This window comes from Mytilus trossulus, chromosome 6 (assembly GCF_036588685.1).
Source record: "Mytilus trossulus isolate FHL-02 chromosome 6, PNRI_Mtr1.1.1.hap1, whole genome shotgun sequence".
Taxonomy (NCBI): Eukaryota; Metazoa; Mollusca; class Bivalvia; order Mytilida; family Mytilidae; genus Mytilus; species Mytilus trossulus.
Genome location: NC_086378.1, coordinates 7,317,896 through 7,334,787, shown reverse-complemented (window position 1 = coordinate 7,334,787; position 16,892 = coordinate 7,317,896). Strand labels below are relative to the sequence as shown.

The window sequence follows — 16,892 nt, the reverse complement described above, 5'->3', positions numbered from 1 at the left end:
ATTATTTCAATCACAGAAATAGACTCTCACTTGTGTATCTTTATTTAAGACAGTAAGATTGGTATAACTAATTTATTATCTTGCTTTCCCTAAATGGATTTGCTGCATTAAGCATTTGTCACTTACAATCAAGGCAATCTGACTTAATTAACTCAAACTAAGAGATGCTTGTTGGGTAAAAAATATCACCAGTTTTGTTTGAACCTTATCAATTGAAGAAGCTCAATTTTCCTTTAATTTTAGTTATAAATTACAATTAAACCTATACATAAAAGTCACCCTTGAGAACAGAGAAAACTGACCTTATGCAAGATCTATAGGTATAAGTACAGGGGAAAAACTTTACAGAAAGCACATATATACATAGTTATAAAATTTGTGTTTTATGATCTGTGATTATGTGATATGTCAGTATTTCAAGGACTTGTGTGTACATAAATAAGGCCTTTAGCTTTTCTCGTTTGAATTGTTTTCCATTGTCATTTCAGGGCCTTTTATTGAGATATGGGCTTTACTCATTGTTGAAGGCTGTACAGTGACCTATAGTGGTTAATTTCTGTGTCATTTTGGTCTCTTGTGGAGAGTATATTGTCTCATTGGCAATCATACCACATCTTCTCTTTTTATATCTATCCTGTTCTTTTTTATTCTCTATCTGTTAAATGTGTCAACTTTGAGAACGTCAGAATATATCATACCTCATCTCTATTTTCATCTCTAGAAACAGACAGAAATAGATTTTTAGGGACTGGCGGACCACGAACAACAGCTTCTTCTATATTATCAATCCCAAGATGCTTTGCAACATCTGCGGCTGTTGACAATGTGGCAGTTGCTGTAAGACCAAGGAAACACTTTACACCAAACCTCTCTCTTAAAACCTGTAAAACACAGAAATGTTCATAACAATTAAGTCCATAAGGAATATACTAATCAACAGAAATTAAACCTGAGGGAATTCCCTGACCTAAAAATAGAGAGTTGGTAGCAGCTGCAATTTGAAGGTTACATTGAACTTTAGTGTGAAAAGAATGAAACTGCTAACCAATTAGTATCTGATTTCACAAAAAGATTATTTTTTTGACAAATAATGTTCTATTTTAGCTGATAGAATTAAATATGAATAGCTTTTTCGTTAACAAATTATCTTCCATTTCATTTGAAATTGAGAAATGAGGAAAGAGTTGTTGTGAAAAGAGCCCCATAGCCACTAACCTTTTCAAGTACTAACAAAGTTATGGATTGGAAAGGAAGTTTAGAGGTCAGAGAGACACAAAACCAGTACAAAGTTATCTACATAACCCAAAACACTGGTAACATTCGTAATTTCTGATGCATATTATAACCTTCTTCCAGTAATTAATAACAATTCAGTCCTCCTTTTCCCCAAATGATCTACCAATTTAGACTCTGGCCTTTGTTAATCTTAGATATAAGGAAGATGTGGTATGAGTGCCATTGAGACAACTCTCCATTTAAATAACAATTTATAAAAGTAAACCATTATAGGTCAAGGTATTGAACACGGAGCCTTGGCTCACACTGCACAGCAAGCTATAAAGGGACCCAAAAATTAGTAATGTAAAACCATTCAAAAGGGAAAACCAACAGTCTAACTATATACTTGTTTGTTTTTTAATTTTAGTTCATTCATATGTTTTGGCGTGATGTCCATTTTCACTGAACTAGCACAAATTTTGTTAAGGGGCCAGCTTAAGCTAGAACACCTCCCGGTGAGGAATTTTCTCATTGTGTTGAAGGCCTATTGGTGGCATACAGCTGTTTTCTACTTTGGTTGGGTTTTATGTCTTTGACACAACCATTTCCATTCTCAATTTTATTATAAACAGGTCTGTTCCTTTACATGAGTGACATAATCATTAATGGGTGCCATGTGTGGAGTAAAATATGCTTACTCTTCTAGACAGCTAAGATCAACTTCTCTTTTGGAGGGGGTCATGTTGCTCAGTTTTTAGTTTTCTATGTCATATTTTGTATACTGTTGTTTGTTTTAATAGTTTTTTGTTTTTGAAACTTTGAAGTCATTTTTCTTAACTTAAAATTACTATCTTCAGTGACACCCATGTGATGTGAATAATGGTCAACATAAATATTGAACTCAGTCAGCTGGGTTTTTATTCACTATAATCTCATCAAGTCATTGACATTTATGTCCTTGTGCCTTTAACAAGTAATAAATTAAGGAACCTATATTTTAAGTGAGCGCGCTCACATAATTTCTTGTTATAAAGGCAGTGCAAACATATACCAATTTTGAAAGTTTTTGCTTGTTTATTGTATTTATCATAATACATCAAATGAATTTGCATTAAAGGTTAAAATGATGGTTGAGTTTTATTTCTTATTACTGACCAGTGCAACCCTCATAAGACCTTACCAAATTGAAACTAGAGGCTCCAAAGAGCCTGTGTCGCTCACCTTGGTCTATGTGAATATTAAACAAAGGACGCATTTGAATTCATGACAAAATTGTGTTTTGGTGATGGTGATGTGTTTGTATATCTTACTTTACTGAACATTATTGCTGCTTACAATCATTCTATCTGTATTGAACTTGGCCTAAGAGCTTCAGTGGAAAATGTTAGTTAAAATTTACAAATTTTATGAAAATTGTTAAAAATTGACTATAAAGGGCAATAACTCCTAATGGGGTCAATTGACCATTTAGGTCATGTTGACTTATTTTTAGGTGTTACTTTGCTGTACATTGTTTCCCTTTACAGTTTATCTCTATCTATAATAATATTCAAGATAATAACAAAAAACGGCAAAATTTCCTTAAAATGACTAATTCAGGGGCAGCAACCTAACAGCAGTTTGTCCAATCCATCTGAAAATTTCATGGCAAATAGATCTTGACCTGATTAACAATGTTACTCCCTGTTAGATTTGCTCTAAATGCTTTGGTTTTTGAGTTATAAGCAAAAAACTGCATTTTACCCCTATGTTCTATTTTTAGCCATGGCGGCCATCTTTGTTGGTTGGCGGGGTCATCGGACACAATTTTTAAACTAGATACCCCAATGATGATGGCGGCCAAGTTTGTTTAAATTTGGCCTGGTAGTTTCAGAGGAGAAGATTTTTGTAAAAGATTACCAAGATTTAAGAAAAATGGTTAAAAATTGACTATAAAGGACAATAACTCCTAAAGTGGTCAACTGACCATTTTGGTTATGTTGACTTATTTGTAGATTTTACTTTGCTGAACATTATTGCTGTTTACAGTTTATCTCTATCTATAATAATATTCAAGATAATAACAAAAAACAGCAAAATTTCCCTAAAATTACCAATTCAGGGGCAGCAACCCAACAACAGGTTGTCCGATTCATCTGAAAATTTCAGGGCAGTTAGATCTTGACCTGATGAACATTTTTACCCCACGTCAGATTTGCTCTAAATGCTTTGGTTTTTTAGTTATAAGCCAAAAACTGCATTTTACCCCTATGTTCTATTTTTAGCCGTGGCGGCCATCTTGGTTAGTTGGCGGGGTCACCGGACACAATTTTTAAACTAGATACCCCAATGATGATTGTGGCCAAGTTTGGATTAATTTGGCCCAGCAGTTTCAGAGGAGAAGATTTTTGTAAAAGTTAACGACGACGGACGCAGGACGACGGACGACGACGGACGCCGACGGACGCCGACGGACGACGCCGGACGCCGGACGCCAAGTGATGAGAAAAGCTCACTTGGCCCTTCGGGCCAGGTGAGCTAAAAAAGCATGGCACCTAGTTTTTTTCTGTTTATTATTACAGATACGTTAAAAAGGGTGTATTGCAAAAAGGTAAATTTGAGCAATCCATGCATTTTAAAGAGAAATTATGGAAATATTTCCATGGAGTTCCATGGAAAAAGAAACATCATGGAAAATATTTTCATGGAATTCAATGGAAAATGTTTTAGATGGAAATATTATGATTTCCTTTTTTTCTCTTTTTTTTTCCATGTTCGAATACTCCATGGAATTCAATGGGAAAAAAAATCATGCAATTCCATGAAGTTTTCCATGGTAGATGATGGAAAATCTAGGGATGGGAGATGAGTTGCGATGACAAACTGTTGTAGTAGTATATTGAGGCAAATAAGTTCAGAGGGGTGTAACAAAACTCCTAGAAACAAAATTGTATACTAATTTCCTGACGATATGCACATCTACATCTTTATTATCAAAAAAGTCTCATTAAATTCTGGTGTGTGGTTTCAGAGGAGTTGCGATGACAAACTGTTGTAGTAGTATATTGAAGCAAATAAGTTCAAAAGTCGTGACTCCTAGAAAAAAAATTGAATCGTAATTTCCAGTCGATATGCACATCTACATAGTATGTCCTTATTATTACTTCCTTGTGTGGGGTATAATAAGGAAGCCATACTCTAACTTCTGTATCATTGAGTTTAGATTTATATACTGTAGAAATTATTTTATTATTTTTGTATTTTTTCCATAGAAGTGCAATTGATGATGTGTTTTCTTAAGTGATAAAGCCTTTTAATGATATCCAACCTTCCTGCTTAATAATTGAATGCAACACTAGGCCTGTAATGTACAAAACATATAGATGTCATTGGGACCCAGACACTGTTTCACAGTAATGAGGCAATTATTATAGAAACCCATAAGTTGGTTCCCTATTTACTGTAAAATCTATTACCAGTCTTTGCCTGTTATACCATCTAATTTTCAGTGTTCACGCTGACTTTCCGACATACATATCAACCATACTTAACATTTAAATTAATGGTAAACATGCCAATAATTAGATAGACAAATTGGACCATATATCAGATAAAAAAAGGCTTGTTAGACATACTAATGAATATCAAAGTAATAAATATTTGAAGGATATCCAATTTAAACAAAATATTGTTAAATTAACTCAATCAAATTCCACCAACTTGAACAAACATTAAAACATTAAACACAAAAATTTTCCATGTATGCATTTCCAAATTCCTAATATAGACTGCTCAAATTTCCAATTTCAGCATTCTTTGTTTTTTATATATATTCCTTTTTTTTTAAAGATATTAGTGTCTCTATTAATTTAGCTTAAATTTGAGAAATTGTATCAATTTTGGAAGTTTGTTTATTTTGATTTTCTCCTAAAACAAAAACAAATGAGCTGCATTAAATAGAAAACAACCTTATGCAAAAGAATGTCAATACATTTGTTAACCAATTGTCAGATCGAAAAAAATCTCTTCCATAGTATGTAACTGTGTACAATTTAATTGGATTGATCGTTGTTGTAAGAACCCTAAAAAATAGAACAAAACTCATAGAAGACTTTTCTTTTGTAATTGATTGTTCCAAATTCTTTACATATACATGTATATGTGCAATTGCATACGGTTGATTTCTATCAGGCACAGCTCAAATGTACTTCATATGTTTTATTACCCAAAATATAAAAATTTACAATTTCCTAAAATTCAACATTTGTTTGAAAGTATGTAAAATTTATTAAAACTTTGTCAAAATTATCTCTTAAAAACTCCTTTCCAGTACAAAGATTTTTCTTAAAGATATATGTTGCTGGCTGATAAATTTCCTTTTTAATGATGTAAAATAATAATACGTTCACCCACTTAGTATGTTTGCTATATATCAGTTACAAGTAATTACTGTTTTTTCTAATAAATCAAAAATGAAGTCTGTGACCGTATGATTATTTTATATCAATCAAAGGAAAGGTCATATATTAACAACCTATTATTATCTAAGATAAATCTTTGCATTGCTCTTTGATACTGTTGATGATTTGAAGACGATTTTTTTAAGTACGTAATTTGATTGGAACTGAAATCAATACTGATGAAATAGTGCTCTTCAAGTAACTTGAGTAACTTTACTTTGGATTTACCTGAGTGCAAAGCCACTGCAAACTGAACAATTATGGTTTCAATATCTGCATTTTTATTCTATTTAACTGACAATAGGGAATCTTTTCACCATGAAATGAATTCAAACTGCAACATAAAATTTGTTTTCTGTCTTTTACAATAGACAAATAAATTTTGTACCTTTGACTAGTAATAGGCTTGAACTATGCACCAAGAGACTTATTTAACATAAAATTTCAAAGAACAAAATTAAAGAAGGCAAAGCATAGGAAGCAAGTGAATCTGTGAGCTACAGCTCACTAATGATACTCCTGCTTAAAGTATAAGGTAAACAGGAAGATGAATCTGAAAACGCTTTACACTGACTTGTATATAAATTTCAGAAATCCTTGTAATGTAGTTCCTGAGAAAAATGCAACAAAACATTTTCATGGGACAGATGGACAGACAGACAGACGGATGAACAGGACAGACAGAGGTAAAACAGTATACCCCACTTTTTTTTAAGCAGAGTATGAATATTGGTACAGAGTACACTAAAATTATGAGTATTGTTCATCAATTTCAGCTCAAATAGGTTTTTGAAATCAAAGCTCTATCCATACTGTGAGACAGACAATGTATCTTGATTGCATATTACAGTAACCTGTGAATTATCAACTAGATTGAAAGTCTTATTTGTAGCAGAATGTGTTTTTTTAAAAGTCACATAATTAATAGTTTAATAAAACTCAATCAAACAGTTTTAAAATTTTATCACTAAATCTGTTGGATGTGTACTGATTGATATTTAAGTCTGTGATCTATTTACTTTATGTTATTGGCTCTGAACTTGCTTTAAGTAACTGCAAGTTAGATCGGAACTTGTGTTGTTAAGTAAGTTGCCTAATTTCAGGCAATCTAATAAGCCATGCATTTCCAACTGTTTTTACCGTTTATTCTGATGTTGTGTTGTTAAACCACTGTTCCAGGACACAGAGTTGTTTGGGCGCTTACAAACATGTTTAACTCCACACATTCTGATATGTGCCTGTCTCAAGTCATATTCACTCAAATCATGAAACTCAACATTTTATCAATTTATGTTTACATAGGAACTTTTCCATAGTGTATTAAATTAAAAAGCAGCTTCATTTCTTAATACATATTTTCATTTAAAGGCAACTTCAATGTTAAAAGTTTGTCTGGCTCAAAATATAAAATGCATAAAATTGTCACTAAATTTCAAAAAAATAATTAACTATCACAGAAAGAAAACGCTTTTTCATTTACTTGAAATATAAAAACACAGGTCTATAGTGTTCCAGTAAACTTTAAACTTTCAAAGCTGAGGTATAACCTTAACAGCAAAGAAACCAAAAAAAATTTTATGAATGTCAAGAACTGTATACTCTTATTAAAATGTTGTTAAAAAAGAACATATGAATTACAAAAATAAAAAGTATCAGTTTTAATAAGGCTTCAGCTACAAATTTTTAAAATTGTCTGAAAGGTTGTCAAACTATATTAATTAAAAAAAAAAAAATTTTGGTTTCTTTTTTTATTACAACAAAGTCAATTAAAAACCATCTCAACAGGATACAATCTTTTAATTTGGAAATAAAATAAATGGAATCATTTTTTTATCTAAATGTTATGCCTAATAAGTCTTACAATTTGTTTACTCACTCCAGCAATGAACCGTGAAAAATGAGACCAAGGTCAAATAAAACCTGTAAGACTGACATGCACATCATAAAATATTTCCATACACCAAATATTATTGACCTATTGCATACAGTGTTAGAAAAAAAGACCAAATCTCAAAAAATTGACCACTGAACCATGAAAATGAGATCAAGGTCAGATGACACCTGCCAGTAGAACATGTACACCTTACAATCATTCTATACACCAAGTATACTAGACCTATTGCTTAAAGTAACTGATATGGACTTGACCACCAAAACTTAACCTTGTTAACAGATCCATGGAATGAGGTCGAGGTCAAGTGAAAACTGTATGACTGCATGAGGACCTTGCAAGGTACGCAAATACCAAATATAGTTATCTTATTCCTCATAATAAGATTACAAAAACTTCTTCTTCTTCTATATACAAAATATGAAGCATCCAGGACTCCCAACTTCTAAAATATTAAGCTTTTAAGTGATCAGCTAACGCCGCCGTCGCCCCTACCACTAGGTCACTATCCCTATATCAATTTTTCTGGGAAAAAAGTCGCAGACTCGACAAAAATTAGCAAGTTACTGCAAGAAAATATAAGTCAAACAGGAAGACGCTTTTATTCCATTAAGATTGTTATTTTAGCATTCTTTGGTTCTAGTCATTCATAAGAAAACGTTTGTCGAATGCAGTACAGTGCCAAATAGTTATTTTTCTATCATCATTGTCCTTTTGTTTCTGGGTTATAGCTGTATCATTGGCAATCAAACGACATTTCCTTGTTTTCTTTATATCATATTACAACCCATAATTCAAATGTTTCAAAATACCTAAAAACGCATTGCTTTTATATGAGAGATGAACTTTGGAAAATAATATTTCAAAAATAGAATGTACAAAATTCAGAAAAAGAATACAATTTATGAGTTTTAGTATGAATAAAGGTTAATGTTTTGTGAAATTTCCTCTCATCTACTTTTAATGTCTAAAAATTTCAGGGTGCTTTCATGCAAAAAAATAAGCCAAGGAATTTATTAACCACAAATTTAAACGATACTCAACATTTTTACTTGCTTAAAAAATCTAATTACCCATTATAGATGTAATACCAATTGTTGAAAGAACTTGCGTTCCATTAATGAAAGTATAGCAATCGCCAAATCAAAGAAACTGGCAATATGTTTGTTTGAACCAGGTAAACTTTAAAAACAAATAAACATCAAGTGTTTTCTAAATCTTATTTCAACATTTACATTTTTCACATCTTTTTTCTAATTGAATGAAATCATCATATAATCCCTGAAAATTTCATGGATTCAACATAATCACTGATTATACAAATTCACTGTAACATATATACTGGCATTTAAAATCAAAGACTACTTTTTATTTTATTTTAAAGGATTGCATGTGTATTCATTTGAAATTTGTAAAAATTATTTTAAAATTGTTTTTGCTATTAGATATTTCTGTAGTTCTGAACATATAAGTTTTAATCCTATTAAAGATGAGATTAGATTCTAGCAATCTTATATAACCTTTTTAAGAACTGATTATGTAAACTAAGCAATTTATGCATTTTCCGACCATCTAGCATGTTATCATTTCCAAGATAATAAAAGAGCACAGCAAAAACATCTAATATCAATTTTCTGATTCAAAAGATACAGAGTAATCTATTTTCATGTAAATTAATGTATATATATTTCTTCTTTCTCCAACAATAGCAAGACTAATTTGATTAAACCTAAACCCAACTAGAACTCATTCCCCAATGGTAGAATAAATTGACAGATTGACGTTACATTCTGAAGTCAAAAGTATTATTTCATGATGAACTTTTTTTATTTCAAAAGAAAATCTGTCTCATCCCCAGCCAACCTTTTGTACAAAACAAAAAAACTTTATTTCCATTATAATGTTGTTGGCTATGCAGAATATGGATTGAAAAGATCAAAATATTGGGGAGAAAAAATTAGCATTTTACCTACATGAATGTCTTGAAAGAATGTATACAGATATCATTTCCATTAGTTTAAATATAGAATACTTCTGACAAACTAAAGGGTTGCACTTATTAACTTGAATACCAAATGTTTATTTTTTTACTTATATAAGTTTCAGATTTCACAATTACAAAAAAACAACACTGTATTCGTCAATATGAATGCCACCATAACAGAATTTGAATTTTGAATTTTTGGTGTTTTAACCCCACTTTTAAGCACAGCATTTAGGCTATTTTGTGGCGGCCAGTTTTTATTGGTGGAGGAAGCCGGAGTGCCTGGAGAAAACCACCCACCTGAACAGAGTAAATGAGATGGAACGAAGTGCCATTATTCCATTACAAGTATGACATCATCAACAACAGGTACTTGTTGAAGACTGAATGTAGCCCTCTAGATGTCTTTTGTTTATTAGTATCTTTGGGTTTCTGTTTCCTCAATGTATCACAAACATGTCTTCTTTTTTTTTATTGTGCTTGACATGCTTCATATTATAGTACAATATACAAAAATTAGCTGATATTGGCACCATAAGAAATAGGTGCAAATTTCATTTTAAAAGACATAATTCTTTCATATCCAAATTAACTGATTCATGAAATAACTACAATTTTTAATTGAGGCTTGATAAAACTGTAAAGGAAACTTGTTTTCTTAAAGGGAAAATTCACGATTTTTTACTTATGGTTTAAATATGTTCATTATGACATAATATATATATTCACAAAGTTTTATCGCTATATGTGCAGCAATAAAGGAGAAATTCAATAATTAATGAAAAAATATTAACAACTTCCTGTAGGTCGTGACGTTTTCTCCTGGTTTTTGCATGCCGGGATTTAAAATACAATCATTAAAAGTCTTGGTTTTTAATCATATTTTAAGGTAATCGTAATTTTCAGACTGATAAGGTGAACAAATTAAAGTACAATAATCTGTAAAGACAATATGTTGGTGTACTCTTATTGACCTTTTACTGTCTCTGCTATGACTAGGTTTATACGATGTGTGTATTCACGGTTCTGTGGCAAAACTCGTAGATGGCTTGTTGAAAGGTAAATTGTTATTTGCACTTCGGTATTTAACCACGCCTCTAGAACACCTTGCCAGGTGTGACTGTCTATTCGGATCAGTGGATTATAAAACAAGGGAGCATTTAATACACACATTTAAAATACATATTCAAGTTGGTGACAAATGAAAATAGATCGCCGTGGAATTATTTAATTATATTTGGTGCTATTATTTATTTGAATTCAAATAAATTAATTTACTAAGAAATAAACAATTTTCAGTTAAAGACGGGAAACTTAATTCATGTGTCAGAATGAAATGATATACACCTCTTGTCCTTGATTTATGTCTCATAAAAAAGGGGAACTTAGAAATTAGAAATAGCTTTACCAAAGTATTTTAATTGTCTTTATTAGGCAAAAAAATGTACGAGAATACTTACATTTAGACTTTTGAAACCCATGTATTAATTAATATCTGAAACTATTTGAAGATAACTATACCGAACTGGAATATAATACGTACAAATAAAGAAAAACTACTTTTGTTTTTAAATCTTTGCACATTAATGATTAATTATTGTTATCTATAATATTGTTCATTTAATTACTTAATTAGTACCTAAAATATGTCTGCCGCTTGGCATTATAACTCGGTGTAGTAGGAAACGATTATTACATATAGATTATATTATTTGGATGAGGATTTGAGCTAGCCTATAAAAACACATTAATTAGTTAACATACAATCGAGACCAAATACAGTTGTTGTAATAAAACTTATATTTTAGTCATGCATAACTGATATTGACAAAATTATAATAGTTCGTCCCTACATCGTTGTTCTTGAAACAATCATTATTAGTATACATGTAAGTTTCCTGACGTATAAGCGCCATTGAGGATGAGCTCCAGAGAAAGCAGACTAGTAGCATTTCGTTAGTTTGTTTGTTGAGAAAGGAGAGGATATGCAACCACTTGTACAGATAAACGACAGAATTACCATTCAAGCATATATAGTCAACACAACCAGAAAGAGTTCCAATCGTTGGACGGGGAATATGAAGGCTTCCAAGAATGAACAAGTGACATGTCTAACTCTGAACCGTTAGAAAACCGACTATCGACATCGACCGCTTGTTCTTAATATTTGAAACTGCATGCATATATACGTATACATTTATGATAGTGATGAGTTCTTGGGTCTGACAAAAACTAAATTCCTTCAATCATGGTTATATCTTGCCATAAGTTTATATTGGTTCGTTAGGGGATTACTCAAAATCGTTATTTAAACATCCTGTTTGTGAGATGTAGATTCATTTCAATACCGAAATTTCATCTATACATTAAGTTTCACAAGTTATAACACGGAGAAGCTCTGAAGGTACATCAGTCCCATTTTGTTTGGGTGTGAACCATCGATGTTTACAGCAATATCAAAGAATAAGATGATGATGGTAGAAAGAACTATGGGCGTCATGTGGCAAATATTACATGCATATCCGACCATGAGTTGTCAATCTGTATGAAAAGATTTCCAATACAACCATATTATTGAGAAGGAATGTTAACATGCTATACTCTCGTACTAGTATTACAGGGTTCTTGTGGCGTTCATATCTTTTTAACGATGTTTAAAAAAAAAGACAGAACCAATTTAATGTCATATTTCCCTATTTTTTTAATATAACTAAAAGTCTTTTATCTGACAAGAATACCCCTATTTAGCGGACAAGCAATTTATTCTTTTTTCTGTTATTGAATACCAAGAAAGAAAATAAATCCCAAAATAAATTTGAAACTTTGATACTCAATAGTTTCCCAGCAAAATATTCACATCCCTTGGGGATAATTAGTGTCCGTCCAGTGGCATATATAACAATTGTGATGACGAATTCCTTCCTTTGTTTTCGAAAACAACCTTATTGAAATATAAATCTGTGTGATTTTACTATGTCCACAACTTCGATGAACCAAAGCAAGTTATACATCGACCTGTATTTAAATCAAATTGGTTCTCTTCTTCTTCTTCTTCTTTTGGTATACAATAGTCTATCGACATTCGATGATTACATACTGTTGGCATACATGGACTAGTCTATTTACAAAACTTTTACCCCAATTTATTCAAAATATATATTTTTTCTTATGTTCAATGTATACATAGATATAGGAAGATGTGGTGTGAGTGCCAATGTATATATTTTAAATTGTGCTATAGTTCCGTAACTTTCTACCCAGTCGTATAAACGAATCGTCGACAAGTGTGTTCATTTTTTAAATCAATATTTCTGGCATGTTCCACTCTGTCCTTCACTATTGACAACGAGTATATATTACATTTTCCCAAATTCACCCTTGGAAAAAATATTTAAATAGATTTTAATTTCATCAAATCTTATTTTTTGGGTATTATTTATATTTTTATGAATAATGTTCTTTACACCAGAAATGTTATTCATAAACAAGCGTACGTATGAGTTTAGTAATGACAAGTAAGACAGAGTTGTATATTATACATCTGATAGTTCAAAATGGAAAGTTAAATGTTATCAGCCGTGTACACTGATCAATACCTGCAGAAGTGAAACGATGCGTGAACTTGCAAGCCCGACAGGAAATCGCTTGAATACCTGGACATGTCACCTCACACCCCTCACAATACCCTTGGAAGTAATACCTTTAGCCATGCTGGTGATCAGATAAGGGAAGATCAGAATTTATTTGAAAAAAGTTTATTACTTTAAAGAATTATGAACAAATTAGATTTTCGAAAACAATTTTCACGGAACACTTATTTATGATTTCAACTTTGACTTTTTACCTAATTCAAATATTAACAGTTTAAAAACAACAGACCATGGTAATTAAAAAAAAAAAAGAATATTTTCCGTATCAAGTTAGTTAGTCGGATAAAGCAACCGTACAATTGACAAGATATTGACACGCAATTACGAGACTACATCGGTTACTGTCGTTTTGTTCCTTTGTGGTTTATAGACATATCGTTATTAGTTGGGAAAGAAGACAAAATGGCCAAACGCAGAGAATTGATACTCTAAATTTAAAATCGATGGTGATCGCTTATCTAGCGGAATAAAACTTTAATATCTATGAATTTGAGCATTTTTATACAGAATGAACATAATATCAATTTTTGATTTTTTTGCGAAGTTTCCCTTTAATGAAAGACAAATACTGTGGATCCATTTATTTTTGTGGATTGAGGAAATTTGCATATTTGTGGATATTTAAATTCATGGTTTTGGCAAAGCCTGCATACATTCCTTTACAAAATTTTTGTTTCGTAGAACATTTAAATTCATGGTTCCCCTGTACTAAAGAAATCCATAAAAATTGGTACCCAACGAATATTAATCAATCCACAGTACACTGATTTTTTTTCCAATTAAAAGAAAAGTCAGTTGCCAACCCATGAAATCAACAACTGACTTGAAAACATCATAAAACAATACAAATTACATTCATATAAACCACTAATTTGTTCTCTTTTTTAAGCAAAATATATGACCAGTATCCGAAAACAATTTTTTGTACCAGTAAGTAATAAACATTGCGGGTAAATTGACGAATAATTTTAACCATAGATCCTTGTAGCTATGTAACTTCTTTCGTTTAATTCAGTAATTAATCAAGTGCTAAACTTTCAATATAGTCAATAAATAACAGTAAATAGAAAAGAAATATTAAATCAATGCCATTCAAATATCCTCTAGCTACCAGATATAAACTTTGTAATTTACAGTATTCTCCTGAACAAACTGTCAATAGCCTGACCAGGATTGGAAAAAGTGTCATATTTATTCATTTTGGTTTATAAAGTACGAATGTAATTAAATCTATAAACATCAAGTTCATTCCACTAATGAAAATTCTCTAAATGTACTGATTTGATTTTGTTAATCAGACATATGTATGAAAAATCCTAAGTTTCCCTTATGGTCAAAGGTTTGAGGTCAAAAAATCATGTGCTATTGACCAGGACATTCTAAATAAACTAGAAAAATATGTTTTTTATAAGAAACAACCTATAAAATAAAAAAAGAATATTTCTATACCACTAAATATTTAGCTATGCGAAATTAACCATACAGGAAAACTCATATTGAAAACCAAGTCAAATGAAATACATGATATTTGGAATTTTTCTGTTCGTCTAATTTTGGTGGTTAACATTTTTCCATGTAATTTATATATAGAAACACAACCACAAAACAGATTTAACAGCCTGATTTAAGATGATACCCAACACTTTCACTAAAATAAATTTGGCATGTTTAATTTTCATAAAATTTTGTCAAAGTATTTACTTTGACCCTTTAACAAAAATATTAAAATATAAAAAATTTTTGAACCAACCGTTTTGTCAGAAAAATTACACTGGTTATATAGCAATTTGACAAACACCAATTTTGATCGTTGAGAAGCTTAAATATTCCTTTTACAACAAAATGTAATTAAAACGTTTAGCTGACTTTACAGAGTTATCTTCCTGTAGTGTTAGGTACCACCTTAAGGTCTAGATCTGAACCAAAAACAAAACTTGACAAAAAAATTATCTGATATCATATTTATATACATATCAACTGTCAACTACCTGAATCTACAACAAACATACTATCAGCAAATTTTATTCTGTACTTAAACTTTATTTAGTAACAAATATAATCCAGAGTTACCGAGTATATATTTTTTCCACTAAAAAACTAACTTAAGGTGGTACCTAACACTACAGGGAGATAACCCTGTAAAGTCAGCTAAACGTTTTAATTACGTTGTGTTGTAAAGGGAATATTATGCTTCTCAATGATCAAAATTGGTGTTTGTCAAACTGCTATGGGTGCTATAAACAGTTTCGTATAAAAAAACTAGGGGTTATTCCCCTACTAAAAATAACCATGGAGGGAAACCCCTGTTTATTTACTTACTTGGTGAAAAAGTATCATGTTTTTTGTATTTGATTGTAAAAATTAGTTAATTAGCTTTCAATTAAAACAGGTTGAATGATTGAAATAATTTTAAAAATTATATTAAATATACATGTTTCAAGGGGAGACAACACTGTAAACAGACTGTTTTTTTAGCAGTGAAAATTGAAAACTTATTTGCAGCCACTGTAGCTCTTTTCGGAGCAGGAAACCGTACCCTGAAACAAGATTTTTTTGAAAGGCCAGGTAAAAACCATACAAAATTCAGTTTTGATTATGAAAAATGTGCATGGATCATGTCTTCATGGGTGTGCACGTGACCTGATTTCAAGTTTTTTATGTTAAAATTATACCTTTTTCTCCCCATGTTCATTGGATGAAATTTTTATAATATATTAAAAGTACACATTATTTTTATTTCATTATAAACTAGAGAACATTCTGATTCCAGTGATATCTAGTTTTATACAAGTATCTTTATTTATCAGTCCACCAGTAAGGGTCACATATGCATGGTCCCTCAAAATATGTCGACATAGAAAAAAACTGTTGATTGCACCCTTTATATAACCAGTGTAATTTTTCTGATAAAATGGTTGGTTCAAATTTTTTTTAAATTTTAAATATATTTTTGTTAAAGGGTGAAAGTAAATACTTTGTCAAAATTTTATGAAAATTAAACGAGCCAAATTAATTTTAATTAAAGTGTTGGGTACCACCTTAATTTATAGTTTTACCTTTGTTAATCTGAGATAAGATGGCCTAAAGTTGTGTGACCACTCTGACAGACAATGGGCTTCATCAATACAGACAAATGATATAGGAGGAAGATTGGCAGCAGATGTTAAGGCAGACATTGTTCCTCCAGCTATAGCCTCAGGTGATACCAACAGGAAGTGGACATTTCCTTCCTTTACAGACTCCATTACAGACTCACGTTGGGCCTTGGTCATGTTGGTATGGAGACAAGCACCTTTCACTCCTGGGGGTAGACCAGTGATCTGAAAATAACAGGAATGGTTATTTTAATATTTTTATCATACTTAACTTAATTATAATCAATTATACTTTCTAATTCATAATGAAACTAATAATCTTTTATTTTTAAAAACTGCAAATTTACATGCAAGAAAAAGTTATAAATGCAGAAAACTTTGACAATATTCTTATACATACCAACTATAAGAAGATGTAATATGATTAGTTACCAGAATTGTATATTTTTTTTGTAAAATACCAAAAAACATATAATTCAGGAGTCAATTTCACAAAAATACTTACAACTTTAGAATTATCGTAAGTATACTGAATTGTTCATGACTTAATACAATCAATCTGAAGCGGAAGTTTTTTTTGTGAAACCAGCTCCAGGTTAATATATTAACAATACA

The 16,892-nt window shown here is 31.0% G+C and overlaps 1 protein-coding gene across 3 annotated transcripts in view; it reads right to left on the bottom strand.

Annotated features, from left to right (window-relative positions):
* LOC134720684 (ATP-dependent DNA helicase Q4-like) overlaps positions 1–16,892 on the bottom strand; it is a 185,455-nt gene that overhangs the window by 126,792 nt on the left and 41,771 nt on the right. For all 3 annotated transcript variants that reach the window (XM_063583110.1, XM_063583112.1, XM_063583111.1), the window contains exons 12-13: positions 16,239–16,502; positions 699–881 (exon numbers count right to left, since the gene is read on the bottom strand). In XM_063583110.1, the coding sequence (XP_063439180.1) occupies positions 699–881; positions 16,239–16,502 (447 nt within the window). The remainder of the gene's footprint in view (positions 1–698; positions 882–16,238; positions 16,503–16,892) is intronic.